This window comes from Alligator mississippiensis, chromosome 9 (genome assembly GCF_030867095.1).
Source record: "Alligator mississippiensis isolate rAllMis1 chromosome 9, rAllMis1, whole genome shotgun sequence".
In the NCBI taxonomy this organism is placed as follows: domain Eukaryota; kingdom Metazoa; phylum Chordata; order Crocodylia; family Alligatoridae; genus Alligator; species Alligator mississippiensis.
Genome location: NC_081832.1, coordinates 49,897,028 through 49,921,641, shown reverse-complemented (window position 1 = coordinate 49,921,641; position 24,614 = coordinate 49,897,028). Strand labels below are relative to the sequence as shown.

The following is a 24,614-nucleotide window of genomic DNA, read 5'->3' as shown; positions in this document are numbered from 1 at the left end:
ACACTGCAGGCTAAAAGATTGTGGCTTCTGCACATTTTTGCCCATTTCATCATTTATGGTTGACTAATTCTACTTTTGATGCCAAAAACAGAAACAAATAAATGACTGGGGAAGGGTAGTTTCAGTTCTTCCTCTAACACAGAAATTGTAGAGTACAAGTAGAACCAGGTGCAAGATTCATTTGTTTGGTTGGGTCCTTTACCCAGTGGTGTTGTTATACCTTGCCTTGTTTGGGTATAAGAGGTTCTTTCAGAGATGAGAAGGATGCTTGGAGGTTGAGTTGTTATATAATGGTGAAGTTCCATGACCTATTATGGAGGAATTCTAACTCAGCCATCATAATAATCTCTTCAAAATCTTAAAATCTGTCAGTACTAATATGAATTAGTTCAATAGAATTTGAAGTATTATTGGGTGCATCTACACATGAAATTAAGGTGAAGCAATAAACTCTGGAGCAGTAAACTTCTCTTAGGCGCAATGTCTACACATGCACCTGGAACAGCAGCAATTTGAGTTGGGATGGAGCAGAGCAGGGTTGGCAGGGGGTACAGGGAGTCAGCCCTGGGCTCCAGGTGGCAGCATTGGGTGGTAAGGGAGTTGGCTGGGACATGCAGATGCTAAAATGCAGAAATATGTAACTAGGCAGTAGATAGGAGTCTGGCTCCTTGCCCAGTCACCATTTACACTTATGTTTTAGTGCAGTAAATGTCGGATACTGCCCCCGACAATATTCTCTTAGAGTGGAGTTCATTGATTTATCATGCCCTAATACTGGTGCATATGTAGAGGGAGCTTCCTGTGGAGCTAATTGGTCTACTCCACAGGAAAGCACATATGTAGATGCACCCACTGTCTCTCCAGCTTCTAGTGGTGCAAACTGGTAGTAATGCTATTGAAGTCACTCAAGTTGTAGCAGTGTTAAAACTGACGTAAGAGGAAAATTACAGCCAAAATAAAATAAGGCAAGAAGGGTTTGCAGTATTGGTTCACATTCGCTGGTGAGAATTTTTCATCTTCCTTGGAAGCACCAGACATTTACTGCCAGAGACATTGGATCTGATAGACCACTTGTGTGAGCCATACAGGAAATCCTTTTATTTTTCCTATGAAACAGGCAGCATTTGGGGAATACTTGGTACCTGATTTTTAAGATACTACATTTGCTATAACAGTTCTTCATTTTTATCATCTGTTATAATTGCGAATGTCTCCTATAGCACAATCTGGGGGTTCTTTGACAGTAAATGTGACTGCTGTACCACAGGGTTACTTCACATGGCTTTGAAGTAGTTGTGCAGATACTATTTTTAGTGTGGATTTTTAATGGATAGCATTATTCATTCATGAATGAAGTTAGATGATTTTTTTCCCTCTTATAACTTAGACAAGTGAACATATCATGTGGCTGTGGTAATCATCTCTTCTATTGATTGGTTTTGGGGGAATTCTTAGAGTTTTTTGATTACTTTCCAGTCCAGGCATTTACACTGAGATGTGATTAGTTAAAATATTTGAAAGTATGCTAAAGTATAAATTCATTCAGCTGTCCTAGATGCTTCTTTCTGGTAGCATAAGACCTAGTCCCTTGAAATGTGACTGTATCCTTTAAGATGCCTCTTTTTTTTTTTTTTTTAAAGGCTGGAAAAGGATGAATAACCAATTGTAAGAACATTACTGAAACTGATAGTTTCCACACTATTCTAATGGATGCCAATCCTAGTTCATTTAATATCAAAATGGTAATGGTTCTTTCCTTTTCAAATATTGTATTTTCCACTCTGTTCTAGGTCAAAATAAAATCTGTTTTATTCCGGGGATGGTTGGACCAATCTTGGAGATGACTCTTATTCCAGAAGTTGAGCTACGAAAAGCCACAATCCCAATATTCTTTGATATGATGCTGTGTGAACATGAAAAGACAGGAGAATTCAGAAAGGTAACAGAACAAATATTATGCATCTTTTTAGTAGCTATGTTATTCTTATGACTATAATTGAATCTAAGTGTATGTTTCAAAAAGTTATCTGTGAACATTCATTAATATTTATTTAACTGCAAGATATCTTCTTTTTTGTAATTATTTGCACAGTGAGTTTTCAGAAAGTAGGAGAACCCCAGGAAATCTTGTGTGATTTTGTGGGGGTTCACCCAAAGTGACTTAGTTTATCTCTTTTCATATTAATAAAAAAAGTTAAATCATTCAAGGAATAGACAGAAACAATACCAAGTTATTTAAAATTCCATAAATCATGCAGCAGAAATAGCAAAGGTAGAATATACAATGCCTGAGGTATCATTTCACAGTGAAAGGTTTGCATAGGATGAAATATTATTCAAGTTGGTCAGCAATCCCAAATTGTTTTGCCTAGTGGAAAAAATGGAGGGGAGAAATCCCTTAAAAAATTAACCAATGATTTGCTGTAAATGAAATAAGATAATGGTCAAAGTGTATGTGAAAGAAACATGAAGAACTGACTTCTCAGTTCTTCAATTGTTTTCCAACCTATAAAATTGAGAACAAAATGTAAGAAGTTTAAGTTTTATCCATGGAAAATATTTCTTTGGAATGAAGTTTTCTTTTCAATTTTTTCAGTTGAAAAAATAAAAACAGTTGTCAACATTGACTTTGCCAAAACCAGTTTCCAACACAAAAATTCCAGTAAAAAGAATATATACCTGTTGTAATTTATTTTTGTCAGATAGCAAACAAGCATGCTTCTCTCCAAGTTGAGTGGAATTGCAGACCCTTGAGGGTAGAGTTAGCATTCAGAATTACCTTGGTAAACTGAAAAAATGATTCAAAATTAATCAAATTAAATTCAATAAGTATTAATGTCAAGTCCTGCACTTGGGATGGAAAAATGACATGCCTAAATACAGACTGAGGAATGAATGAAAAAGCTACAGTACTGCAGAAAAGGACCTAGGGGCTATAGTGGACCATAAACTGAATATGAGCCAATAGTGTGCTCTTGTGGCCAAAAAAGAGGGGAAAAAACCCAAAAAACCAAAACCTAATACTCTACTGGGTTGTATTAACAGCAGTGTCACTTGCCAATAGTCATTTGGTAACTGTCTTCAAATGTATTAAGTGTGGTCATAAAGAGGCAGGGGAGACGGACTGTTCCTTTGGTTGTAGGCAACAGGACAAGGAACAAGGGTATTACATTTCAGCAGTGGACATTCAGGTAGGACATTAGGACAAACTTCTTTTCTATGGGGGTAAGCACCAACTAGTGGAAAAGGCTACTTAAAGATGTTGTAGAATCTCCATTGTTGGAATTTCTTAAGAGCAATTTGGGCAAACACTTGTCTGGGATGGTTTAGTCAGAGCTGATCCTGCCTTGTGCAGGGGATTGGACTATGGTACCTCCTGAGATCCCTTCCAGTTCTTCTTTCTTATAATTCCAGGGGATAGGAAGCTGCACTGGGTTTCAGGATTAGAATCCAGATCTCCTAACACCACTGCATTGCTATGCTTGGCTGTCAATAAACCATTCCAAGGTGGAATTGGAAGTGCTGGACCAATAGGATTAAAATCACATTATGGGATTCTTGCAAGGATAACAGTGGCCATATGAGCAGAGTTCAGTGAATATATAGCCAGCAAGCTGGATTATCAGGTTCCCTGGTTAGTACTATAGAATGAAGAGAGGGATAACTCAAATATAGATTCATCATTCCCTGGTGTTGCTATAGACCTTCTGTAGATCCATAGGCTAGTCACTTAATCTATGTCCCTTGTTTTTCCTTCCTCCTGTCTTCCTTGTCTATTAGACTGTAATAGCCAGAATAGTGCCTTGCTCAATAGGTTTTGGTTTGTATATATATTACACATTTAAGTCTATATTTATGTTTCAATTCATATAGGACATTTAAAAAAAATATCAACAAAACCTAGAAAAAACTGGCAGATGAGATTTCCATTTTGGCCAGTAGTTAACACAAAGCTTTTGGCCTAAATCCAAGATTAAAAACTACAGTTGCATCAGTATACCTGTTCTGTCTATATCCTAATAGTCCTATATCTGTTTTCTTAGGTATGTTTTCCTATTCTTGGTTTAACTGTATCCCTTGGGATAGATACTTAAACCTACAAAACCCCTGAAAATATATCAGTCAATCTAACTGATTAATGAGGGCAGTAGTTTACGAGCCTCAGAGATACCAGGTACTTGGATGACCCCTAAACTAATTCTTATGCAGATATGAATACATTTCAGGTGATTTTATATGAATGTATGTATAAAATGCCAAGGAAAAGGACATTCACTTTAGTAAAGCTTAAGAATAGTTGCTTAATAGTTTTTATTAGACAGTCACTATTAGAATTATAATTTAACACTTTGTTGTGCTCCTTTGGATTTTAAATATTAAAACCACTTCTTTGAAAAAATGTTTCTTCTCTTAGCCTGTATAATTTAAGTGGCATATTTTAAGAATAGCATTTAAGGAATCATATTTGATTTTTTAGAAACTCCGAAAAAATATACGTGCTAGAATAATCAGTATTTTAACTCCTCACTTAGAAAAGTGAAAGAATCAACATTAATGGAAAATAAAATAAATCTATCACTATATTCAGGCAATTAAGCTTTCACGTTGTTAATGGATCATTTAAAATTAGACAGTACTTTGTGTAAAGCTAATTATTTTCTTTCAAAGGTCAACTATGAAATTTTCAAAATCTCTTAAGTTCCATTAGGTCCATTTTCAGAAGTATGTTAGGACATGTGTGCTTTGTTCTATAGTGTTTGAGAGCATGGCTGGGAAGCAGTGCCCTTCCTATTCTCTCCTACTCTGTAGGGGCCAAACCAAGAAATGAGGAAGTGAAGCCTCAGGGTGTCCCTACTACCACGGTCAAACTCTCTGCTTCATATGTTTGTGAGCAAGGGTAACTTCACCACCCTGCTTCCAGGTTGGGCACATACAGAATGGGAACAGGTAGGCTGAGCCATGCTGCTCGGAAGTTCTTGTGAGAACTGCAGCTTGTAAGAACTGGTCAATCTTACTGGCGCTTGCTAAAGCTCATTGGTTTTCATTCAGAGGCTTCATTTGTAAGTACACAAATCACATTTGAAAATGGAACTTTGGCTGCCTCACCTAAGTACTTCAAAAACCCCTCAATTTAGTTAAGGATATAAAGACTAGCAAGGCTTTAAATGGTAGTATGCTATAGGTATTTGTAGAATTATTGTCTTGCAATCTTTTGTAATCAGAATGGAAATTATGCACATGCATGGAGGTGATTTTATCTGTGCTATTGTTTGGAGTATCTACAGTCTCTCTTTGTTTGAAAGATCAAACTCTATATTCTGGCAGAAACTTTTACTGAAAAGAATATTATTAGAGAGACCCACTAGTATTTGCCATAACTGATTGCTAAAGCCTTAGATTAAGAGATACAAAAATAGCTTTTAGTAAAAGTGAATAAATGAAAGGAAACAGTGTACCTTGTTGAGTAAATAGAAACATAATTGAAATGTACATAGATTTAAGCCCATTTTAAAGATTTCACTTTGGTTTAGGAAACATTAAAATTTGGGCTGTCAATTAATTGCAGTTAATGCATGGGATTAATTTGTTAATTGGTTCTTCCATTCATTTTTTAATGCATGTGGTTTTGGAGCCCATGCCCGGGCTTTGCTCTGCTGCCTCCAGGCCATCCAGCAGGGCAGAGTTCTCAGTGCAGAGGACCACAGGGCAGCCTGGGAGTGGGCTCCAAGCGACTGCACCAGGATTGGGGGGGCATGCACAGACACAGATACAGACACACATGAGCAGCCTTAGCCTGCATGCAGAGGAGCACTGCACAGGTAAATCTGGGGAGGTAAGGGGCGGGGGGCAGATCAAGGCCCCCACAGTAAGAGAGGGAGTGGGCCAGGGGCAGGGAAAGGTGCTGGGGTGAATACAGCCTTGGAGCCAGGACAGATTATGGGACAGAGCTGTGGGAGGCTTGTTCAAGGATGCGGCTTCCCATCACTGTACATGCCCCCAAGGGAGGTAGGGCAGGCATGTACTCCCGCTCCCCACTTTGTGCACAGTATGGAGGTGGGCTGCAGGCTGGGGCTTTGCATCCTGCTGCCTTTGCCCCAGGAGCTGCGTGACCGCAGTACGAGAGACACATGGCATGGCCAGAGTGTGGCTCCCAGGCCAAAGGCAGCAGGGCATAGAGGCCCAGCCCATAGCAAGCAGCCTGCCTCCACCCTGTGCACAAATCAGGGGGCACATGCCTCCCCCAGGGATGCACGCAGCAGCAAGGAGCCAACCCCCCTCCCTCCCCCACCCCCCCCAGCATCCCTGGACGAGCCACCTGCAATTCTGTCCCAGCACCTGCCCTGGTCCCAGAGCCCCATTCACCCAAGCCTCCACCCTACTCCACCCTCACTGTGGGAGTCTCGATCTTCCCCCCACCCCTTCCTTCCCACACCTTCTTTCCACAAACTTACCTGCTGGGGTATGCATCTGTCTGTGTGTTTCTGTGTGTGTGTCTCCCTCTCTCTGGCTGCCCCTCAATCCCAAGACACAGACCCCTCAGCCCTGCTGCTGCCCCTCATTCCTGACCCACAGTACCCCACATTCTGTCAGGGTGTGCAGGGCCCCCACTCCAGGTTCCAAACCCCCCCCCACACACCCCAACAACCCCCTACACCTTCACAAATTCCCCCCCCCACAGACACCCCACATCCACTCCCAACCATACAAAGTACCTGCATAATTCTGAGGTTTTAGCTGTGCAATTAAAATCGTGATTAACTGTGACTAATTTTTTTTAATTGTGCAACTAATCACAATCAATTTTTTTAATCATTTGACAGCCCGAATTAAAACACATATAATAGTAGTAGTAGTACTCTCAGTTCTTGAAATCCCAATACGCCCAAGGATTTGTGTAGATGTGTGGAACTGCCTCATTAGCAAAAACAAGGAACATTTCACCTATGGAAAATGTAGCATAGCACTTCAAAACAGAGTGGAGGAAAAGGACTTTGTGTGGCTGTTCTCACATAAGTTCACTAAACTGAAGTCTATCACATGTAGGCGTGGTTCCATTGAAGAAGGAGAGACCAAGGCTAAATATGGCAACTGAAGTTCAATATTAAATATGTCTGTTATAATTTATTTGCCAGCATCTTTTATTTCAGTTCAGCAACGTGCTGTTTTAGCAGCTGCTGATAACTGAAGGAAACAGTTTGTTCAAGTTGGTTCTTGTCTGGTCAAGCAGAAACAAAATTATTGGATACTTTAAAGAAGTAATCCATTTCCTACCAGTTGCTAGATACTTATTAGGGAAGATTTAATTGACTGACACGTTTGCTTTAGGTAGTAGGTGACCTTATGCTACACTCACTGTTCTGCATATTATTGCAGCAGTATCAAACTAAGAAACTATTACAGTCTACAGGAAACAGGTTTACAAGATGAGTCAAAAGGACTGCTCTGTTTTAATACTTGTATACTTTTTAATATTGAAACTGTTCTCTGCCTTTCTAACACTGTAATTGTGTACATCTATGACTCTCAAGATTTGCTATAGCCTGTATCTGATCGGAAAATTATTTTCTACTCCACTCCACTCAATATCTCTATTGTACATGTTGCAGTAGACAGCTGGTTTGGTCCTAATTCATGATTCAAAATTGCTTTATTCTCTGATATTCGCATAGAGGTTATTGTTCCATTGCCAATACTCTAGAGTTATCAGTATTCAAATTACTGTGAGTTGTGCTGGGAAAAAAGACTACCAAAAACCAACAGCGGATATAGGAATAGAAGACAAAATCCGTCCCTGTATTACAGTACTTTGTGTGGCACCCCTTTGTAGCCAAACTGTATATAGTTGTTTTGGAGAGAAATGTGCCCCTCTAAATTGGGAATAATGTACAAGAAATTAAAAGAGAAATAAGAAACATCTTTTCTTCCAGCCTTCCCAAACAGGACATTCATTTTCAATACTTTTAGTCCAATATTAGCCTCATCCTCAAATGTATACATTCCTTATAAAGCATTATGATGACCTTTTTGTGTCCCTTATGATATCCCTTATGATTCCCTAAAGCTGAAATTGTGTACCAGTTGGTGTGTCATATGTAGTAGTTTCATTATTTGGGAAGTACTTCAGAATCCTCCAAGTGTGCTAGTGCTCTAAATAAATAAATACTGCAAAGTTGAATTGGAATGATTGATTGTTACAATTAAGTCTTATGTTCCATTTTGCTACAGTGCCTCACATGCTGATACTGCTGCATTCTCTAAGTTTAGACGCTGAACCAGCTGCAAAATAGCCCTTTGAATTAAATATCTGAGGCACTTTAAAATAAAGGTATAATGGGAATCTAATGTGGGATCCCAACAATCATACTTCCTGCCAAGCCACACATGCATGGAAGGAGGCACAATTGTGTGATCCTTCATTGGATCCCATCGCACCATATTGCCAAGCATGGGAAGCCTGATCCCAGGCTCCCCCTGCACCAGCAAGTAGCAAATTTCTCTCCCTGTGGTCCCCCATCTGGGAGCCCTGATCAGTAGGGCTGTGCGAAGCTTCAGGTGCTGATTCAATTTGGAGGAGATTCAGCCTGATTCAGTGGCTGAATCTCCAAATCCGGATTGAATTAGGGAACAAATTAAAAGGTCTGAACCGATTCGAAGCTCTCTGAATCCATTCAGAAAACATTTGGAGAGCTTCGATGGTTCAGGCAGTCCCCACTGAGTACAGCAGGGAGCTTGACCTGGACTTCATGCTGATAAGTAGGGGGGGGGGGACAGGAGGAAGGGGAGGGGACCATGGGAGGACCCCTGTAAGGTCCTCCGCCTGCTTCTACAGCCCATCCCCCATGGCTGACCTGTCTGGCCCCAGCTTCCGGTTGTTTAAAAAAAGCCCCTACTCACTGGGTTCTGCCAGGTGTCCGGGGTGATCCCCACTGCCCATCACTGCACCATGCTATGTGGGGGGCTCTTCCATGAGCCACCCACCCGCTCTCCCAGCCCCTGCTGTGGCTGACCGACCCACCCCAGGTTCTGTCCCTTTAAAAAGAACCAAAAAAAACCCCTGGTCTCACCAGCTGCTGCAGCAGCCTCTGGGCATCTTGGGGCTTGTGGAATGCCCCCCATGCAGTGCAGGGTAGTGGTGGGCAGCAGGGATCACTGCCCCCCACCGTCAGGAGGCAGTGATTCCAAGCAGGGGAGTTCTTTTTTAAAGGGTTGCTTGGCTGGGTGGGGCAGCCATGGTGAGGCTGGGACAATGGCTGGGGGTTGGGGGGGTCATGGCAGAGCCCCCCCATATGGCATGGGGCAGTGGGGAGAAGTGGGATTCTCCCCCCACCGGGCAGGAGCTGGTGAGAGGGGGCTTTTTTTTTTTTTCAAAGAGCCAGGAGCTGGGGTCAGGTGGGGCAGTCATTGAGAGCAGGCAGGGGATGGGGCCTGTGTGATTCAGTGATTCGGCTGATTTGGCAGCAGCCAAATCTCTGAATCAGATTCAGCTGAATTGATTCAGGACAGTGATTGGAATCACCAAATCAAATCACTGTCCCCCTGAATTTGAATCCAAAGTGAATACTAGCTGCCTCGCACAGTCCTACTGATCAGCTGAGTCTTGAACCATTCCTGTGTGCTCCAGAGGTTGGACACTGGCCACATGTTCAATTAAAGTCATGATAGAAACCAGCCATAAAACTATTACACCCATTTTGTGTAATACCTTTGTGGTTTATTCCTCATTTTATCACGCCATTAATTGATTGAATGTGTGACCAGGTCAGTACTTACATATAATTAACCAGTAAATTGCATCTTAAGTGATTCTGTCTGTCAGGGGCCTCACTGAACATCTTGTCATTAATAAGAAAATACTTTCCCCTTTCCTCACTTCATGCAGGGCAGCAGAATGATTAGCTATTCCTTACAAATCTACCAGATAGTCAAAACAGTGTTTTTTGTATTTTCCTGAATGCTGTCCATGGTCATCTCTCACTAGAAGAATTAGCAACACCAGGGGTTTCAACTAACCAAATCTCTTATTTCTTACTCAGTAGTTATGAAATATATTGGATAGTATGTTCGACCTCCCAAGTACACTCAAATATTTCCTGTTATGCAGCAGAACCTTCTTTCTCTTCTTTTTCATATATAGTATGGAGAGTTCAGATTTAACACTTCTACATCACTACAGTTACACAAACAACTGCCATGTGGCATATTCAGAGGATTTTGAAGTGCTCATAAATAAATAATTCTATATTGAGAGCATGAAAATGTTACTTGCTAATCTTAATGCCTAGGTACAAATGTTTGGAGAGGTCAGATCTCATTAAAAATCGCCACCCAATCTAAGTCCACTCAGGCAAGGACCTTATGTTTAGGTTGACCTAACTAGGGATCTAAGTGCAAATTGTATAGAAGTTCATAAAGGTTAGATTGGTCTAAAAATGGGTGACACAAACTAAGCTAACGTCACCTCCTGGGTAGTCTAACTTAGATCGGGTCTGACAAAACCAATCTAACTGAACTTCTGTATAGTTCCCAGTACAGCCCCAGGGCTGTGCTTTTCCCTCCTGCTCCACAGGCACTGCATTATTTTTAGCCCCCTCTTGCCCTTCTCTCCAGCCCCTTGCCCCTTTCCCAGATGGGGAACCCAGGGCAGCTCAGAGGTGGTGCAGGGCAACCCAGAGGCGGCATTGGGGAGGAGCTGAAGGACAGCCCTGGCATAGACTCTGGATGGCCTCAGCCAGAAGGGCCCCAGCAGTGGTGAACACACCTACCACCAGGTCCTGATTTTTTCCAGTTCCCAGCACAGCCACTGCTGCTCATTGTGGGAAGGGCTGCTTCTCTCTTTCTCTGTGTCTCCTCCTTCCTCTCTCCCTGCCCCCCTGAACCATCCCACACCTACAGTATATCCCCACACCAGCTTCTGTCCCACATGCCAGAAGCAGCTCAAGGTGGGAACCAGCAACAACTTTGGACACAGTTGTCAGGTTCCCACTGGGGATCAGGGCATCTTCCCAAGCAAGGCTGGAGATGCTTAAGGTTCTGCCTGTGCCCACATCAGCTCCCTTGCCCCCCACCCCTCTGCCCACCTGGAGCCCCATCCTACATAAGGAGGTTTGGTAAGCTGTTCCTGACAGGGAGGGGGTGCTGACCCAGCCTTTAACAGCTCCCCAAAAATTCCTATGTGGCTTGCAACCCTAAATAATTATCTACCCCTGCCTTAGCTGATAGTTGGCTGTTATTCCATCCACATCTCTGTAATAGCCCAGAATTCTTATCCACTTTTCTGATTCTGTTAATCAATTCAGTCTGAAGGTCAAGATTCCAGCTATAGTAGAACTCAAGTAGAAAAAACTGTCAACAACACCAAGAGATTTATCCTCCAGAATCATGTCAGGTATTTGTTCTTCCACCCCTCAGTACCTGATCACAGTCTTCTTGAGACTAATTGACATCCCAAAGCTCTTGCATGACTCAGAAAATCTGTCCAAGAAATTTTGCAGGGAACATTCACTGTGGGCAATCAAGGCCACATCATCCAAAAATAGAAAATCTCCCAGAATGAGTTCTTTCGCTTTGGTTTTTGCTTTAACCTTGAGATGTTGAACAAGCCTCCATCTAGTCAATGTCAAAGGCATTTGATTCTTCCTTTTCATATACTACAGTTGCCTTCATACCTTCATGCAATGAGCAAACTATGTTCAATAGTTTGGGGGAGATGACCAGGTTCTTCAGAACAGTAAAAATGCCCTTTCTGTTGACTGTATCAATGAAGGTTGTGTACAATGGTATTCATTTTTCTCTACACTTCTCTTGCATTTGCGTGTCTTAAAATATATCAATGGTGTAGTGTCCTGTGTGAAATCTCTCCTGAAAGTCGGTGAAGTTTCTTTCACCTAGAGTTTGCAGAATGATAGGAGTGACAATTTTTCTGACGTTGTTCAACAGAGAGATATCTCTATACTTGTCACAGTCACTTCCATCCTCTTTGGTTTTATATAATTATAGAAACCAAGCATCTTTAAAATCTTGTGGTACTGCTTCCTTTTTCCAACAGAACTGTATCACTTCATGAAGATTTCAAAGTAATTTGTTAGCATATTTATAGATTTCGACAGGCAAACAGTTGTTGCCAGATGCCTTGTTCCCAGGAATCGATTTAATGGCTTTCTGCAAATCTTCTAATGTAGGCTCATTGTCTTAATGCATCATAACTTCAAACTGTGGTGATCCTTCCAGCTCTTTGTGTTTGATTTCAGTCTCATTGGAACATATAATTCCATAGCGTTCAATCCATCACTTAAATCGTTTTTATCAGTAATGACATTTCCATTTTAAGTATTTCAGAAGATCTGTTTTCTTCTTGACTGGACCAATTGCTCATTTAATCCCTTAGTGCATTCCACAATTATTACCTACATCAGCTATGTTTTGAATATCATCATAGAGGTTCAGCCAAACATCTTGGGTCCACCTCTTTTTGCATTTCTCTTTGATCCTTTCTCAGATTTTCTAGGGTTATGGTGTTGGGACATTTCTCATAGATGTTATGTACTGTCCTTTTGTTCTCAACCAGTCATAGAAGAGTTTCAGAGTTCTCTTCAAACCAGTCTGCACTTTTCTTGCATTATTTGCCAAATGTTCTTATAGCAGCATTTCATCTCTTAGTTTTTAAGCTTTCCCAAGCCGTGGTGGCTGTGTTGTTAGGTAAACCTGCTTTCACAACTCCTTCATTGAATAGTCTGAATTTTTTTTTTTTAATGTTTTTAGTTTTGCTGATGTCTTTCTGAGAGTGACTGGTAGTTTTGGTACAGTGGATCTTTTTTATGTTGATTCTGACTTTGCATCAGACTAAGGCATGGTCAGTGTCACAGGCAGCTTTGAGATAAGACCTTGTATACAGGATTTCTTTCAAGTGGTTGTGCCTGGTCAGTAGATTGGTGCCCTGATCTTGGATATTTCTATGATGTCTTTCTTGTGATTTTCCCAGTGAAGTAGATATTGGTAACACATAGATTTTGACTTGCACTGAGTTCTAACATTGGCCATTTTCATTCATATTACCAATTCCATGTTTGCCCAGAATACCAGGCCAATTCTTAAAACTATATCCAGGTCTTCCATTGAAGTCACCAAGTATTATTATGGTCTCATTTTTGTGAGCTTTCTCAATCTCTTCTTCAAGTTGTTGGTAGAAAATATTCTTGTCTTTGCCACTAGCTTGAAGGGTAGGCACCTAGACACTAAACAACATGATGAAGCCATTCTGTGTATGCACTTTGATTATCATGCAGGGCTGGATTATGACATACTGGGGCCCTAAGCTATGTCAAGCTTAAGAGGCCCCATAGCATTACCAAAAAAAGTGTATTATTCTAACAGAAAGGACAATAAAAATAGAAATACTAAAGCTTTATATTTGCATATATAAATAGGTGAAGATGCAATGAAAAACTAATAATTTAACTAAAACATATATCTTGCAATAAATCTATTTGCATTATGAAATACTTTCAAGTTTAAAATACTTTATGATTTGTAGCAATTACACAGATCAGCACACACTTTCTGTCTCTCTCTCTCTCACACACACACACACACACACACGCACGCACGCACGCACGCATTCTCTCTCTCTCTCTCTTACACACTCCTGGCCCTAGGGTATCAGCATGCCCCATGCTCCCATGGCCTAGCAATGCAGCCACGTGGTGCTGGAGTAGACCAAAAGCTGCAGCAAGAAGAGACTTCCAGTTCAGGGGGAGGGGCTTGGGAAGGAGCTGTGGGGGGGTGAGGGAAGCCTGCACATGGCTGCTGCTGCTGCCTCCATTAAACACCCTGTGCTGCTGCTCTGCATGTGGCTGGTGCTCCAGGACTGGCCACTGCTACACCCGCCGACCCCTCTTCAGCTTCACAACTTGGCTGCAGCGCCGGTTTCAAAAAAAGATAATTTTAAAATTTCTGGCACATGCTTGGTCCCAAGCATGCCAGATTTGTGAGGTTTACTGTATTGCTTTTTTTGTATTTAGAGGCCCCTCATAATGTGAGGTTCTAAGCTGTAATTTACTTAGCTTGTAGGGCTGTGTGAAGCTTCGGTCGCTGATTCGATTGGGCGGAGATTCAGCCCAATTAGGCGGCCGAATCGCTGAATCCAAATTGAATCAGAGGACCCTTTAATCTCTCTGAATCAAATCATAACTCTCCAAATTGATTCAGAGAGATTTGGAAAGATTCAAAGATTCAGACATAGACACAGCTTTAAATGGTTTTTCTACATATCTCTAGGTAGCAGGTGACTCGTGAACACCGCGATGCTCAGGCACATGGAGCATCCCACAGGAGTGCAGGAGGCTCCCCAGTGCTCTTGGTAGCAGACCTAGAAGTGGACCAGAAGCACTTCCGGGTCCCCCAGAGAGCATGCTGAGGGGCCCCCTGTGCCCCCCCAGCTCAGAGACTGGTGCCTCCTGGGTCCAGGGGGACACCCAGGGTCCCCCTGCAGCTGATGGCTGGGCCAGGAAGGACCCTGGCTGGAAGCCCCCCCCCCCCCAGCATGCTTCCCAGAGGACCCAGAAGTGAACCAGAAGTATTTCTGATCCAATTCCAGGTTTGCTGCTGAGCACATGGAGGGCCCCCCAACATGCTTCTGTGGGATGCTCCATGCACCTCAGCATTGCAGTGTTTACAAGCCATGCTGGTACCTCGAGGTATGTAGAAAAAACATTTAAAGCTGTGTCTTTGTCCGAATCGCTAATTCTCCGAATCAGCATTGAATCTTCACATTCAGATTTGGCTGAATCGAATCAGGGACAGTGATCCGAATCAACGGATCGAATCACTGTCCTTGATTTTGGCTGAATCCAAATCTGAATTGAATAGGGCCTACTTCACACACCCCTATTAGCTTGTGCCTAAATCCAACATTGATGTCGTGAGTCAAATAGATACAGCAGTTGGGCTTTCAGAGAAAGAAAATAAGCTGTTTCTAATAGCAAAGCCTACTCCCTGATCTCTCTTTTCTCCTGTGGGTTTCCCATGCCAGAATATGTTATAATCATTCTCTTGGATAGAACCTGTATCTGAGAGCTGAGTTTCTGATAATATAGCAGTGTCAATTCTGAGTCTAACCAATTCATAGTTTAGTAGTGCCATTTCCTGAAAATCAGAGACTGAATTGAACCTGGGGTCAGGGTCCTAACATTCCAGCACGTGAGTCACTTCATCATTTTGGCTAGTATAAATCACACCAAGACCTTCTGTGCATATGCCTAGGCAAGGGTATGGAGGAGTGGAGGCTGCCTTAGACCTATCACCCCCACTTTAGACCATTGAGACAGAATCCAAAGGCCAGGCCAAGTTGAAATGTTCAGTGACTTGATGGTTGTAGCTTCTGCCAAAGAGCAACAGATAAAAGCTATTTTTGACTGCCTGATGCCTCAGTGAGGCCATGTTTCTATCAGGGTGATGTCCCTCAGCCTTTTTCCAACCAAGGAATACCCACAAGTTAGTGGAGGCTAGGGCTTTGAGGCACCATAAATTCACCTTACTCTGGAGGTTGTAATATTGTGATATTTATAGGAGCTACCCTGCCATGAGTAGCCCTACCGCATTGCCACAATCCTTCCAGTTGGATGCAGTTTACGGTCCTACCCAGGACCAAACTTAATCTAACCTCTCCCTAACCTCACCAAATGTCTGTATGTACCAACTGAATGTATCATTATCACTATAGATCCATTCCTTAAATTAAGACTATAAATTTGGAAACTTTAATGAGAGAAGCGTGCCTCAGAATGTGGCGTACCGGCCTTATTTAATGTTCTGGATCCCAGGTATTCTTCTAACACTTTATAGGGGTCTGTCCACTGGTACTGAGGGAGCTCTTCAGGAAAGGAAATCTGAGAACTTTTACAATGAACAGCTCAGCCCTAAAATCAGACGCTTGTCTATTTCAGTTCCAGCCATGAAAATCAGTACTACATGGATTTTTCTTTTGTTCCTGTCAAGGATATATCTTTGGGCTATTAAATGGGGATTTCCTACAAATTTTACATAGCTTAGAAATAGGCATGGATTCCTCATTTGTTTTGACCCAAGATGACAAACCACTTGATTGGTTTCATCACGAGTTCATGCTCTGAAAGACTTCTATCCATTTCCAATGTCAGTTGGCTCTGCTTACCTGAGTCCCAACAACCAAGGTCGATTTTCCTGGAGAAGCATGTTAAATGTGTAAGCCTTAATGCTTACTTGAAAATCAGACATCAGTCCACTATTTATTTATTTATTTATTGTTTCTGAGTCTCTGAAAAGGTCTGATGTGTTGTCTCTGATAACGATACAATGGAAAACATGATATAATGGAAAAGAAAATATACAGAGTAATATCTCCTTACAGAATCTTGATTTATCTGGAAAATTGCCAGCTTTTCAACCCTCCATCCCACTACAAAATGATCCAAAGCAGCAATATAGGTATACATTCCCTATTGTCCAATGACAAAAGCCTAGTTTTGTGTCATGTGGAAGATCTGAGTTTGGCACCTTACCCCAGGACACTAAATTTTGCAGATTCCCTATGTATTGATCACCTCATAAACTAGTGGAATCAACTGCCTCTAATGAAAGAAGCTTTCATTATTCTGTCACTGCAGTGAAATGCCTAGACCCAGATCAAGCAGGACCCTAAAGCACATACTTAACTGTGAAGGGAATTGGATTATTCATTTGCTAAAAATTGTGTGTGGTATTAAATGTTTTTCTGGATTGGGGCCAAAGTAAGTACAATTTGTCTATAATATGCTTTGAGCATAGCATATGCATACATATGTAAAACAACACAGATTTTCAACTGTATTTGTCCCAGTTTTCTTAATAATTGTTTTACACCTGAGTAACCTACTATTACATACTCAATGAGCTTTTAGGCTTTCCAGGTTATACACATTTTTATATAAAGAAATAACTAACTTGTGAAACTTCTTGCCAGGAGATTTTATTGAGGTATAATTTCTTAGAATAATTAAAAAGATGAGCAGATTTGAAATAACAAAAACATTCCAGTTATATTAGATAGGATTAAAAATGTTATACAGAATATATATCTTGCACCTTCTGGGCAAATAAAGACTATATACATAGCCGTATCAACATTTTTTTATTTTAACTAGTTAGATGACACGATGATTGGATGAAGTTAGAAGAATTAGAGATTCACTATAGTATACTTCCCTTCATAGTGCATAGGAAAAAAGGTCTGGAGGTCTAAAAAAAAGCACCATGGTATTTCGGCTGAAACAAGACTACAACTATGTATCTTAGGAGCCTTCATTTTCTGCTCAAATGCAGCATTTTTATTAAAAATTATAGTGTGTTCATTTTTCCTCTGTAGTTTCAATTGGATATTGCCTTGTCTGCTTTAGGTGAGGTAGCAGGGACTGGTATACTTCTGATTCTATCAACAGAAAGACTGCTGTTTTATATCCTAGAAGTTTTTACTTGTCTATTTGTGTCAGCTGATCTCTGTACCTTTAAACTAAAGCTATTTATCATTTTATTCTTCTGTAGTAAGTATTTATTTAGAGACATCTTGTGTTGAGAATCAAAAATCAGCTGCTGAATATATATACTATACTATATATAGTATACAGTATATATACTGTATAGTATAGTATATACTATATACTGTATATTGAAATTCATTTGGTTTCTTTTATCTCTAAGTGCCCAAAAATGCATTACTATATATATATATATATATATATATATACATTACTATGTATATATATGTGTGTATATATATATATACATACATACATAGTAATGCATTTTTGGGCACTTAGAGATAAAAGAAACCAAATGTATTTCAAAATTTTCTACTCCCAGAATGTAATGTAATTTGCATAATGTACTGCACAGCTCTTACCAAACTGATTATTAATTATAAAATCTTAAGACTTTAAATATGGCAACTTGACTTAACTGTTCCAAAATGACAAAGCAATTTCCTTTACACAAAGCATGTTAAGAATGTTTAAATAACAAATTAACCCAGTATTCATATTGCAATACCATGCTGTCATTTCAAGAGACATCTGAACTTTAATTGAGGACAGATCCTTCAAAACACTAAGCTCAAATATCATAAACCCCCCTTCCTTTCCCTGAATCAGTACGTTCCAAAGGCTGCTTGCTTTTCCAGTAAGATATTCTTGACCTTGAAATGCTCCAGTGATTTTGAAAAGAGTCTATAGCATTTAAGGGTTCTGCTCTTGGAATTGCTAGACTGGTTGAATGTTCCTAACCCTACAGTTTTACATGAAGATAATATTTCACAGCTAGCTGCTCACTTCACTTATTTGGTCAACTAAAAACATGCCTGTATTATCTTGGCAATATTCTGTGTTGCTTTTTCCCCCCTCTTAATTATGTACTGATGCCTATTTGAATGCATAGTTAAGTCAGGGGAGGTTGTAAAAGCAGTTATTACAGAAGTCAGCAGGAAAGGTGAGACGTTAATAAAAAAAACACACTTACTGAGTTTCAATGTGCTTAAGGAAACAATAGCAGGGGCATCAGCAAGGGAGAAGTTCCATATCTGCCTCTGTCCAAGATGGACTGGGGGCTTTTTCACAAGGGCTGAACCTGGGATCAAAGGCAACCCAAAACCTCCAAATCATGGAAAATAAAAGTGATTTAAATGAGATGCAGGAACCTACCCAGGGTGTGCGCATGCAGAGGGGCTGAGGGACTGGGCAGAATTGCGCAAACATACAGGATGTGGGCTATAAGCAGTACATGTTGTTCCCAACTTGGAAATAGGAAATAAACTAGACCTTTCTAACAAACAGGCAAAGCTTGGCAAAGGGAATAAGCCTGTTGGTATATTTATGATATGAAATTTGTTTTGTAGAGAGGTGTTTCTGTATAACTGTAAACATGCTACCACACACACAGCGCTGAAATAAAGATCTATAACAGTCAAACCCCAGCTGGTACATAGTATGAAAGAAGGTGATCTGTGGAAATCCCCACCAAGAGAGACAAAAGCCTGATATGCTGAGTGTAGTGGGAGGAAGGGCTTCAGTGAGAGTCCGAGAAACAGCAGTGGTGCAGTTACCCACAAGCTATGGCAGCTTGGGGTAGATGGATACCTACAAGCAAAGCTAATGAACCCACTCATAGTGCTCCACTACTTGTAGTTTAGGAGGGAATGTGTGCAAAACAGTGTCACAACTCAGTACAGTACTGCCTGGCCTGATAAACTAATGGGATAGATATTCCTACAATTACAACTTAATTCTTTTTTTAAGATCAGAGGACAAACCATGTTTGACTACAACAACTGTTCCTTCTATTCCTATATACATTGTAGATTTGTTTAATGTTTTATGTTTCACTGTATGTATATGTACCAATTGTATTAAGATATTGTATTCATTCACAATTCATCTGGGATAAAATGGCTCCATTTTACTTCAAAATCCTCTCTCTCTCCAACTAGAACTGTTTTATGAAAACCTATAATGCAGCTATTGCAAAGGTATCCTTTGGGGCATCCTATCAGTAAGTATAAGGGAAAAGTTATTTGAAGATAGTCTGAAGTGTGTGTTCTTTACCTTGAACGCATTCATCCACTTAACCCTGAAGGCTTTTCAGTTTCTATTTCCTGAATTTTCTTGGTAGTGTTGAGGTGATATTGCATTTTCTTGTTATATATTTATTCTGCATTATTAAGTCTTCTGATTTTTTTTTTTTTTTTTTTTTTTTTTTTTTTTTTTTTGTCTCTTAACAGTTTGAAAATGAAATCATTTTAAAATTGGACCATGAGGTGGAAGGAGGCCGTGGAGATGAGCAGTACATGCAGTTGTTTGAATCAATGTAAGTAGTGAAATCATGATGAAACTAGGAAATGACACACTTTTTAAGCTCTCTTTCTGTCCCCTAAAAACAGACAACTTCATTTAAAAATAAACTTATTATACAGAATTTAATCACCCTCTGTTGAGGTTGCAACAAAGTCCAATTGTTTTAGTATAACCTACATGCTTTTGCTTTTTAATTGATTTTCAGTATGTTTTGCAACAGTTTAATTTTTAAGAAAACATGAAACACTTCACTAAGCAAGGTAATGTTTCCTAGTTAATCCACATTGGTTTTGATAACTTTTCCCACTAAGGATATTCAGAAACCTAGTAGGATATTTTCAGTGTTCTTTGAATTATCTTGCCTGTACTTATTTCAGATTTTACATTGGATACTATATATTGAATGGGCACTATTCATGCATGGCAAGATAAGGCGTCTCAGGCTGTCTTATGGTTCCTAGTATTCAGGCTGGCACTGAAAAAGTAGATTAAGTATTTCTGACCTTATCTATATAATGACAATGTCTTGTCAATTTAATAAATAAAGTTAAACAACTCCCCATGCTTGAAAAGTCCTGTTTCTTTTACTGTTGGCCTTTCATCCAGACTTAAAGTGGGACAGGTGTATATGTCAGCGTTGCTTCTGCAACCCTTGTGAGAGCACTGCTAAGAAAAATACCCTGCCCTTTTACTACCATGCCAAACCTAGAAACTGCTTTGCAGGTGTTTCCTACTACTACTCTCAAGTACACTGGAAACACAGATCTTGAGAGGAGAAGCTGGCATTGCTGTCTTTTTTCTAGGTTTGGTGCAATGGACTGGGAATAAAAATAGAAATGGGTAGGGTATGCTTTTCACTGCCCCTCTTGGGAATGTCGCTAAAGCAGTATAAAAATATCTTCATCCAGGTTTGGGATAGGTATGAACTTATCTTTGCAGCTTCTCATATACTGTTTGAAACCTAGGTAGGATTTGTGACAATTACTTAAACACCCTCTTACTGCATTGCCATGCTCTTTGCTATTTACAAGTCATGTTAGAGGCCCAGCTGTTAAAAGAAGCTTTTTCTCTGCATTTCATATTTAATGTATCCTCCTGCAACTTCATGAACATTTTCAGTACCCTAATGTATACTTTATGGAATGCTTTCCTTAGAATCATATGCCAGCAGCCGTTCAACCTGTAGAACAGTTCCCTATCCATGTGATCATATGTTGTCTAAGACCTTTGCCTCCTATATTGTCCTTATATAGCATGCTAAGAAGCACATAATTGTAACAAACTACTAGATCTTGCATAGTTTTGGATAGGTATCCCTGTTTTCAGGTCTTCCATTAGAACAGTTGCCTCTACTTTTCTTTAATTCAGTGAATTCTGATATGTATCTTCACTAACTAAGCCCACTGGGCCCAAATTTCAATGTGTTTTAATTCTCTGGTGAGAAACAGTAGTAACTTAGTAATTTACCATGTGATTTTTCAAATATTCAAGATCCATGAATAACATCTGTAACAAATAGTTATTAAACATTGACACAGTATTAGACTATGAGTTATGGGCAAAATCTATTTACACTTTGCATGTGAGATTTAGGACATGGATAGATGTTCATTTCTACCAGTAAGAATTTTAGAGAAATTCAGTAGAAAAATAGACCAGGAGTTGTAGTGAACATGCACTCCAGCCCCTGACTGTAGAGCTACAAAGGAGAGCTCTCCAACCAGGGGGTACTAGAGGGCTACTCCCAGACCCATCTTTAGGGGATCCCATTACTTGATAGCCAGTCTTCTCCTGTACCTGGAAAGGGGGAAGTCTGTCAAGAGGCAGGGCCCCTACTTCCTTCCCCCTCCTGATTTTAAATCTCTTTTAAATCACAGATGACTTCCCACAGGTGATGAGGAACTGGGACTGGGGAGAGCCTCCCTGGTCATGGATGATCTAGGACAGGGGTCGGCAACCCCTGGCACACATACCGAATGTGGCACGCGAGGCCATTTTGCTTGGCACACTGTGGCCAGCCCCGGCTCTGGGTAGCTGCTGCCAGCGACAGAGCCTGAGCTGCTCCCAGCAGGGCTTGCAGCATCCCAGCTGCCTGCCAGGAGCAGCCCAGGATCCCAGCTGGCAGCAGCTACCCAGAGCCAGGGCCAGCTGCAGCCAGGAGGCTCCAAACAGCTATGCCGGGCTCCAGGCTCCAGCATCAGCTCTGTACCAGCGTGTGCAGGTGTACCTTGGAGCGGGCGGTGGTGGAGGAACCTGAGGCAGTGCAGCCCTGGTCTCTCCCCCACTCCCGGCATGGAGGTGATGAGCTCAGCGCAGCTGTTTGTAGCCAGTCTGGGCTGTGAGCAGCTGCAGCAAGCAGCAGGCAGGCTCCAAACAGCTGCACCGGGCTCTACAGCTCCAGCATCAGCTCCAGGCTGGTGGTGACTGCACAGGCACCTCAGGGTGGGCTGTGCTGCCCCGCTGTGTGCCCTGAGGTGCCTATGCAGTCGCTGCCAGTACGGAGCTGATGCCAGAGCTGTGGAGCCTGGCACAGCTGTTTGTAGCCTGCCCAGCTTGCTGCAGCTGCCCAGAGCCTGGGCTGGCTACAAACAGCTGTGCCAGGCTCATCACCTCTGTGCTGGGAGTGGGGAAGAGACCAGGGCTGTGCTGCCTCAGGCCCCTCCCCCACTGCTAGTTCTGAGGCATGCCTGCATGAGCCGGTGTGGAGCTCATACTGGAGCCCGGCACAGCTGTTTGGAGCCTCCCAGCTGCAGCCGGCCCTGGCTCTGGGGAGCTGCTGCCAGTCAGGAGCCCAGGCTGCTCCCAGCAGGCAGCTGGGATGCTGCAAGCCCTGCTGGGAGCAGCTTGGGCTCCAGCAGCTACCCAGAGCTGGGGTAGCTGCTGGCAGCCACAGAGCGCAGGCTGTGGGGCAGGGGCTTTGGGTTGGGGGCAAGGGGAAGTAGGGCTGTGGGGCAGAGGCTTTGGGTAGGGGGCAAGGGGCAGTAGGGCTGGGAGGCAGGGGCTTTGGGTGGGGGACATGGGGTGGCAGGGCTGGGGGCCAGGGGCTTTGGGTGGGGGGCAAGGGACACAAGCAGGGCATCCTGCTATATACCCCTTGCCCTCATTTTGTTTTTCTGCCATGCAGGCACTCCGGCACCTTCCGAGGTAGGCATTGTGGTGTTTTTCAGCACTCCAGCCAAAAAACGTTGCCTACCCCTGATCTAGGAGTTAGCTGTGTCTGGGCACATTTACATGAGATGCTGTGACAGTGGCAATAAGCTACTGTGCTGTAACTCATTGCTATTGCACTATAGTGCCGTGGCAGGGGGTCGGACTTGATGATCTGCTCAGGTCCCTTCTGACCCTAGCAACTACGAAACTATGGTGTCCCCAGGCATGAAATGTGACAGCAATGCTACTGCACAGTAGCATCTAAAAATAACCCCTATGGTCTACTGTGGGTATTTCCCACGCTTCTAGGCTTTGCTGTTTGCCACATAGGGCTGGGAAATAATTACTTTCCCTTCCTGCTGCTATATACATTGGGGCAGAGGTGGTGGGGAGAGGCAGATTTCACTTTCTTCAGAAGTTCTGGGTGTTGGTTACAACCAAAGCTATGATTTTGACAGGGGTGCCAATGCTCTTGGAAAGCTTTAGCTTCCTACCTCAGGAAGGATATGCTCAGGGTCAGACTGATCACCATATTTGGGGTTAGGAAGGAATTGTACCCCATTGACTTCAGGGGTTTTTGCCATGGGTTACTGGTGCCCCCCAGAGACCAGTCAGCAATCGGGGGAGGGGTGTCCCCCCATGGCCAATCGCACTGACCAGGGGAGGATTCCCCCCCCCCCCCGGATGATTGCACTCACCTGGATCACACTTCACTTCTGGGAGCACCGCTTCATTCAGCACTCCCACTCCCCGGCTGGTGCATGCAGGAGGGACACCGGGGGGGGGGCACCGGAGCTCCTTCCTCCCCCCCCCCGCCTGTTGCCTAAGTGGGAAGTGCGGCCTGACAGGGGGTGCACCAGCACTCTAAGGGGGTGCACCCGCTACGCATTGCCCCTGTTTTTGCCTCCCTCTGTAGCAGGGTGCCCTCTTGGATCTCTTGAGCATATTTTTACAATCAGGCAAAAAATGGCCACCCAATCTTAGTTTACACACGTACAGACCTTACACATAGATTGACCTAAAAAGGCTAAGGTTGATCTCAGTGCTGATCTGTATAGATGTTTGGGAAAGTTAGATCAGGCCAACCCAATCTAACTTTAGTTCACCCAGGAGGTGAATTACATAGATCAGGCTAACCTGTACCTGATTTAACCCAAAAATGTGTACCAGTGCAGTCCTGGATGTACAGCCTCCCTCCATCAATCTTGCAGACCTGTTAGTCCCCCCTGGGGACTCGCTAGCTACACCCTGATCACTCTAACAAGCCCCCACAGTGGACCTGCTAAACCCCCCTGTCCCCAGGACAACTTACTTAGATCATGTTCCTCATGCAACTCCCAGCATCAGCAAACATATGTACGTGTGGGACTTGATCTATGTTCACATGGCTTAAAGTGAGCTGCGTGATTGTAGTCTGGGTCCTGGGAATGTTTGTGCATGCTCACAGTACAACCCTAGGGCTGAGAAAGCCCAGGCACTCACTGCAGCTGCACTTTTCTACCTTCTCATCCTACCTTGACTGGGCTTTCTTTAGTTTTAGCCCTCTAACCCCCACCTCCATGGATCTGCCAGCCCCCCTGATCCCATCAACCCCCACCACCAGACCTGCTA

General features: G+C 42.4%; 1 protein-coding gene across 1 annotated transcript in view; it reads left to right on the top strand.

Annotated features, from left to right (window-relative positions):
* The window catches only part of DOCK2 (dedicator of cytokinesis 2), a 520,353-nt gene that overhangs the window by 424,181 nt on the left and 71,558 nt on the right, over window positions 1-24,614 (top strand). Inside the window, exons 33-34 of the mRNA XM_019487133.2 lie at window positions 1,791-1,939; window positions 19,781-19,866. Coding sequence (XP_019342678.1) covers window positions 1,791-1,939; window positions 19,781-19,866 — 235 coding nt within the window. The remainder of the gene's footprint in view (window positions 1-1,790; window positions 1,940-19,780; window positions 19,867-24,614) is intronic.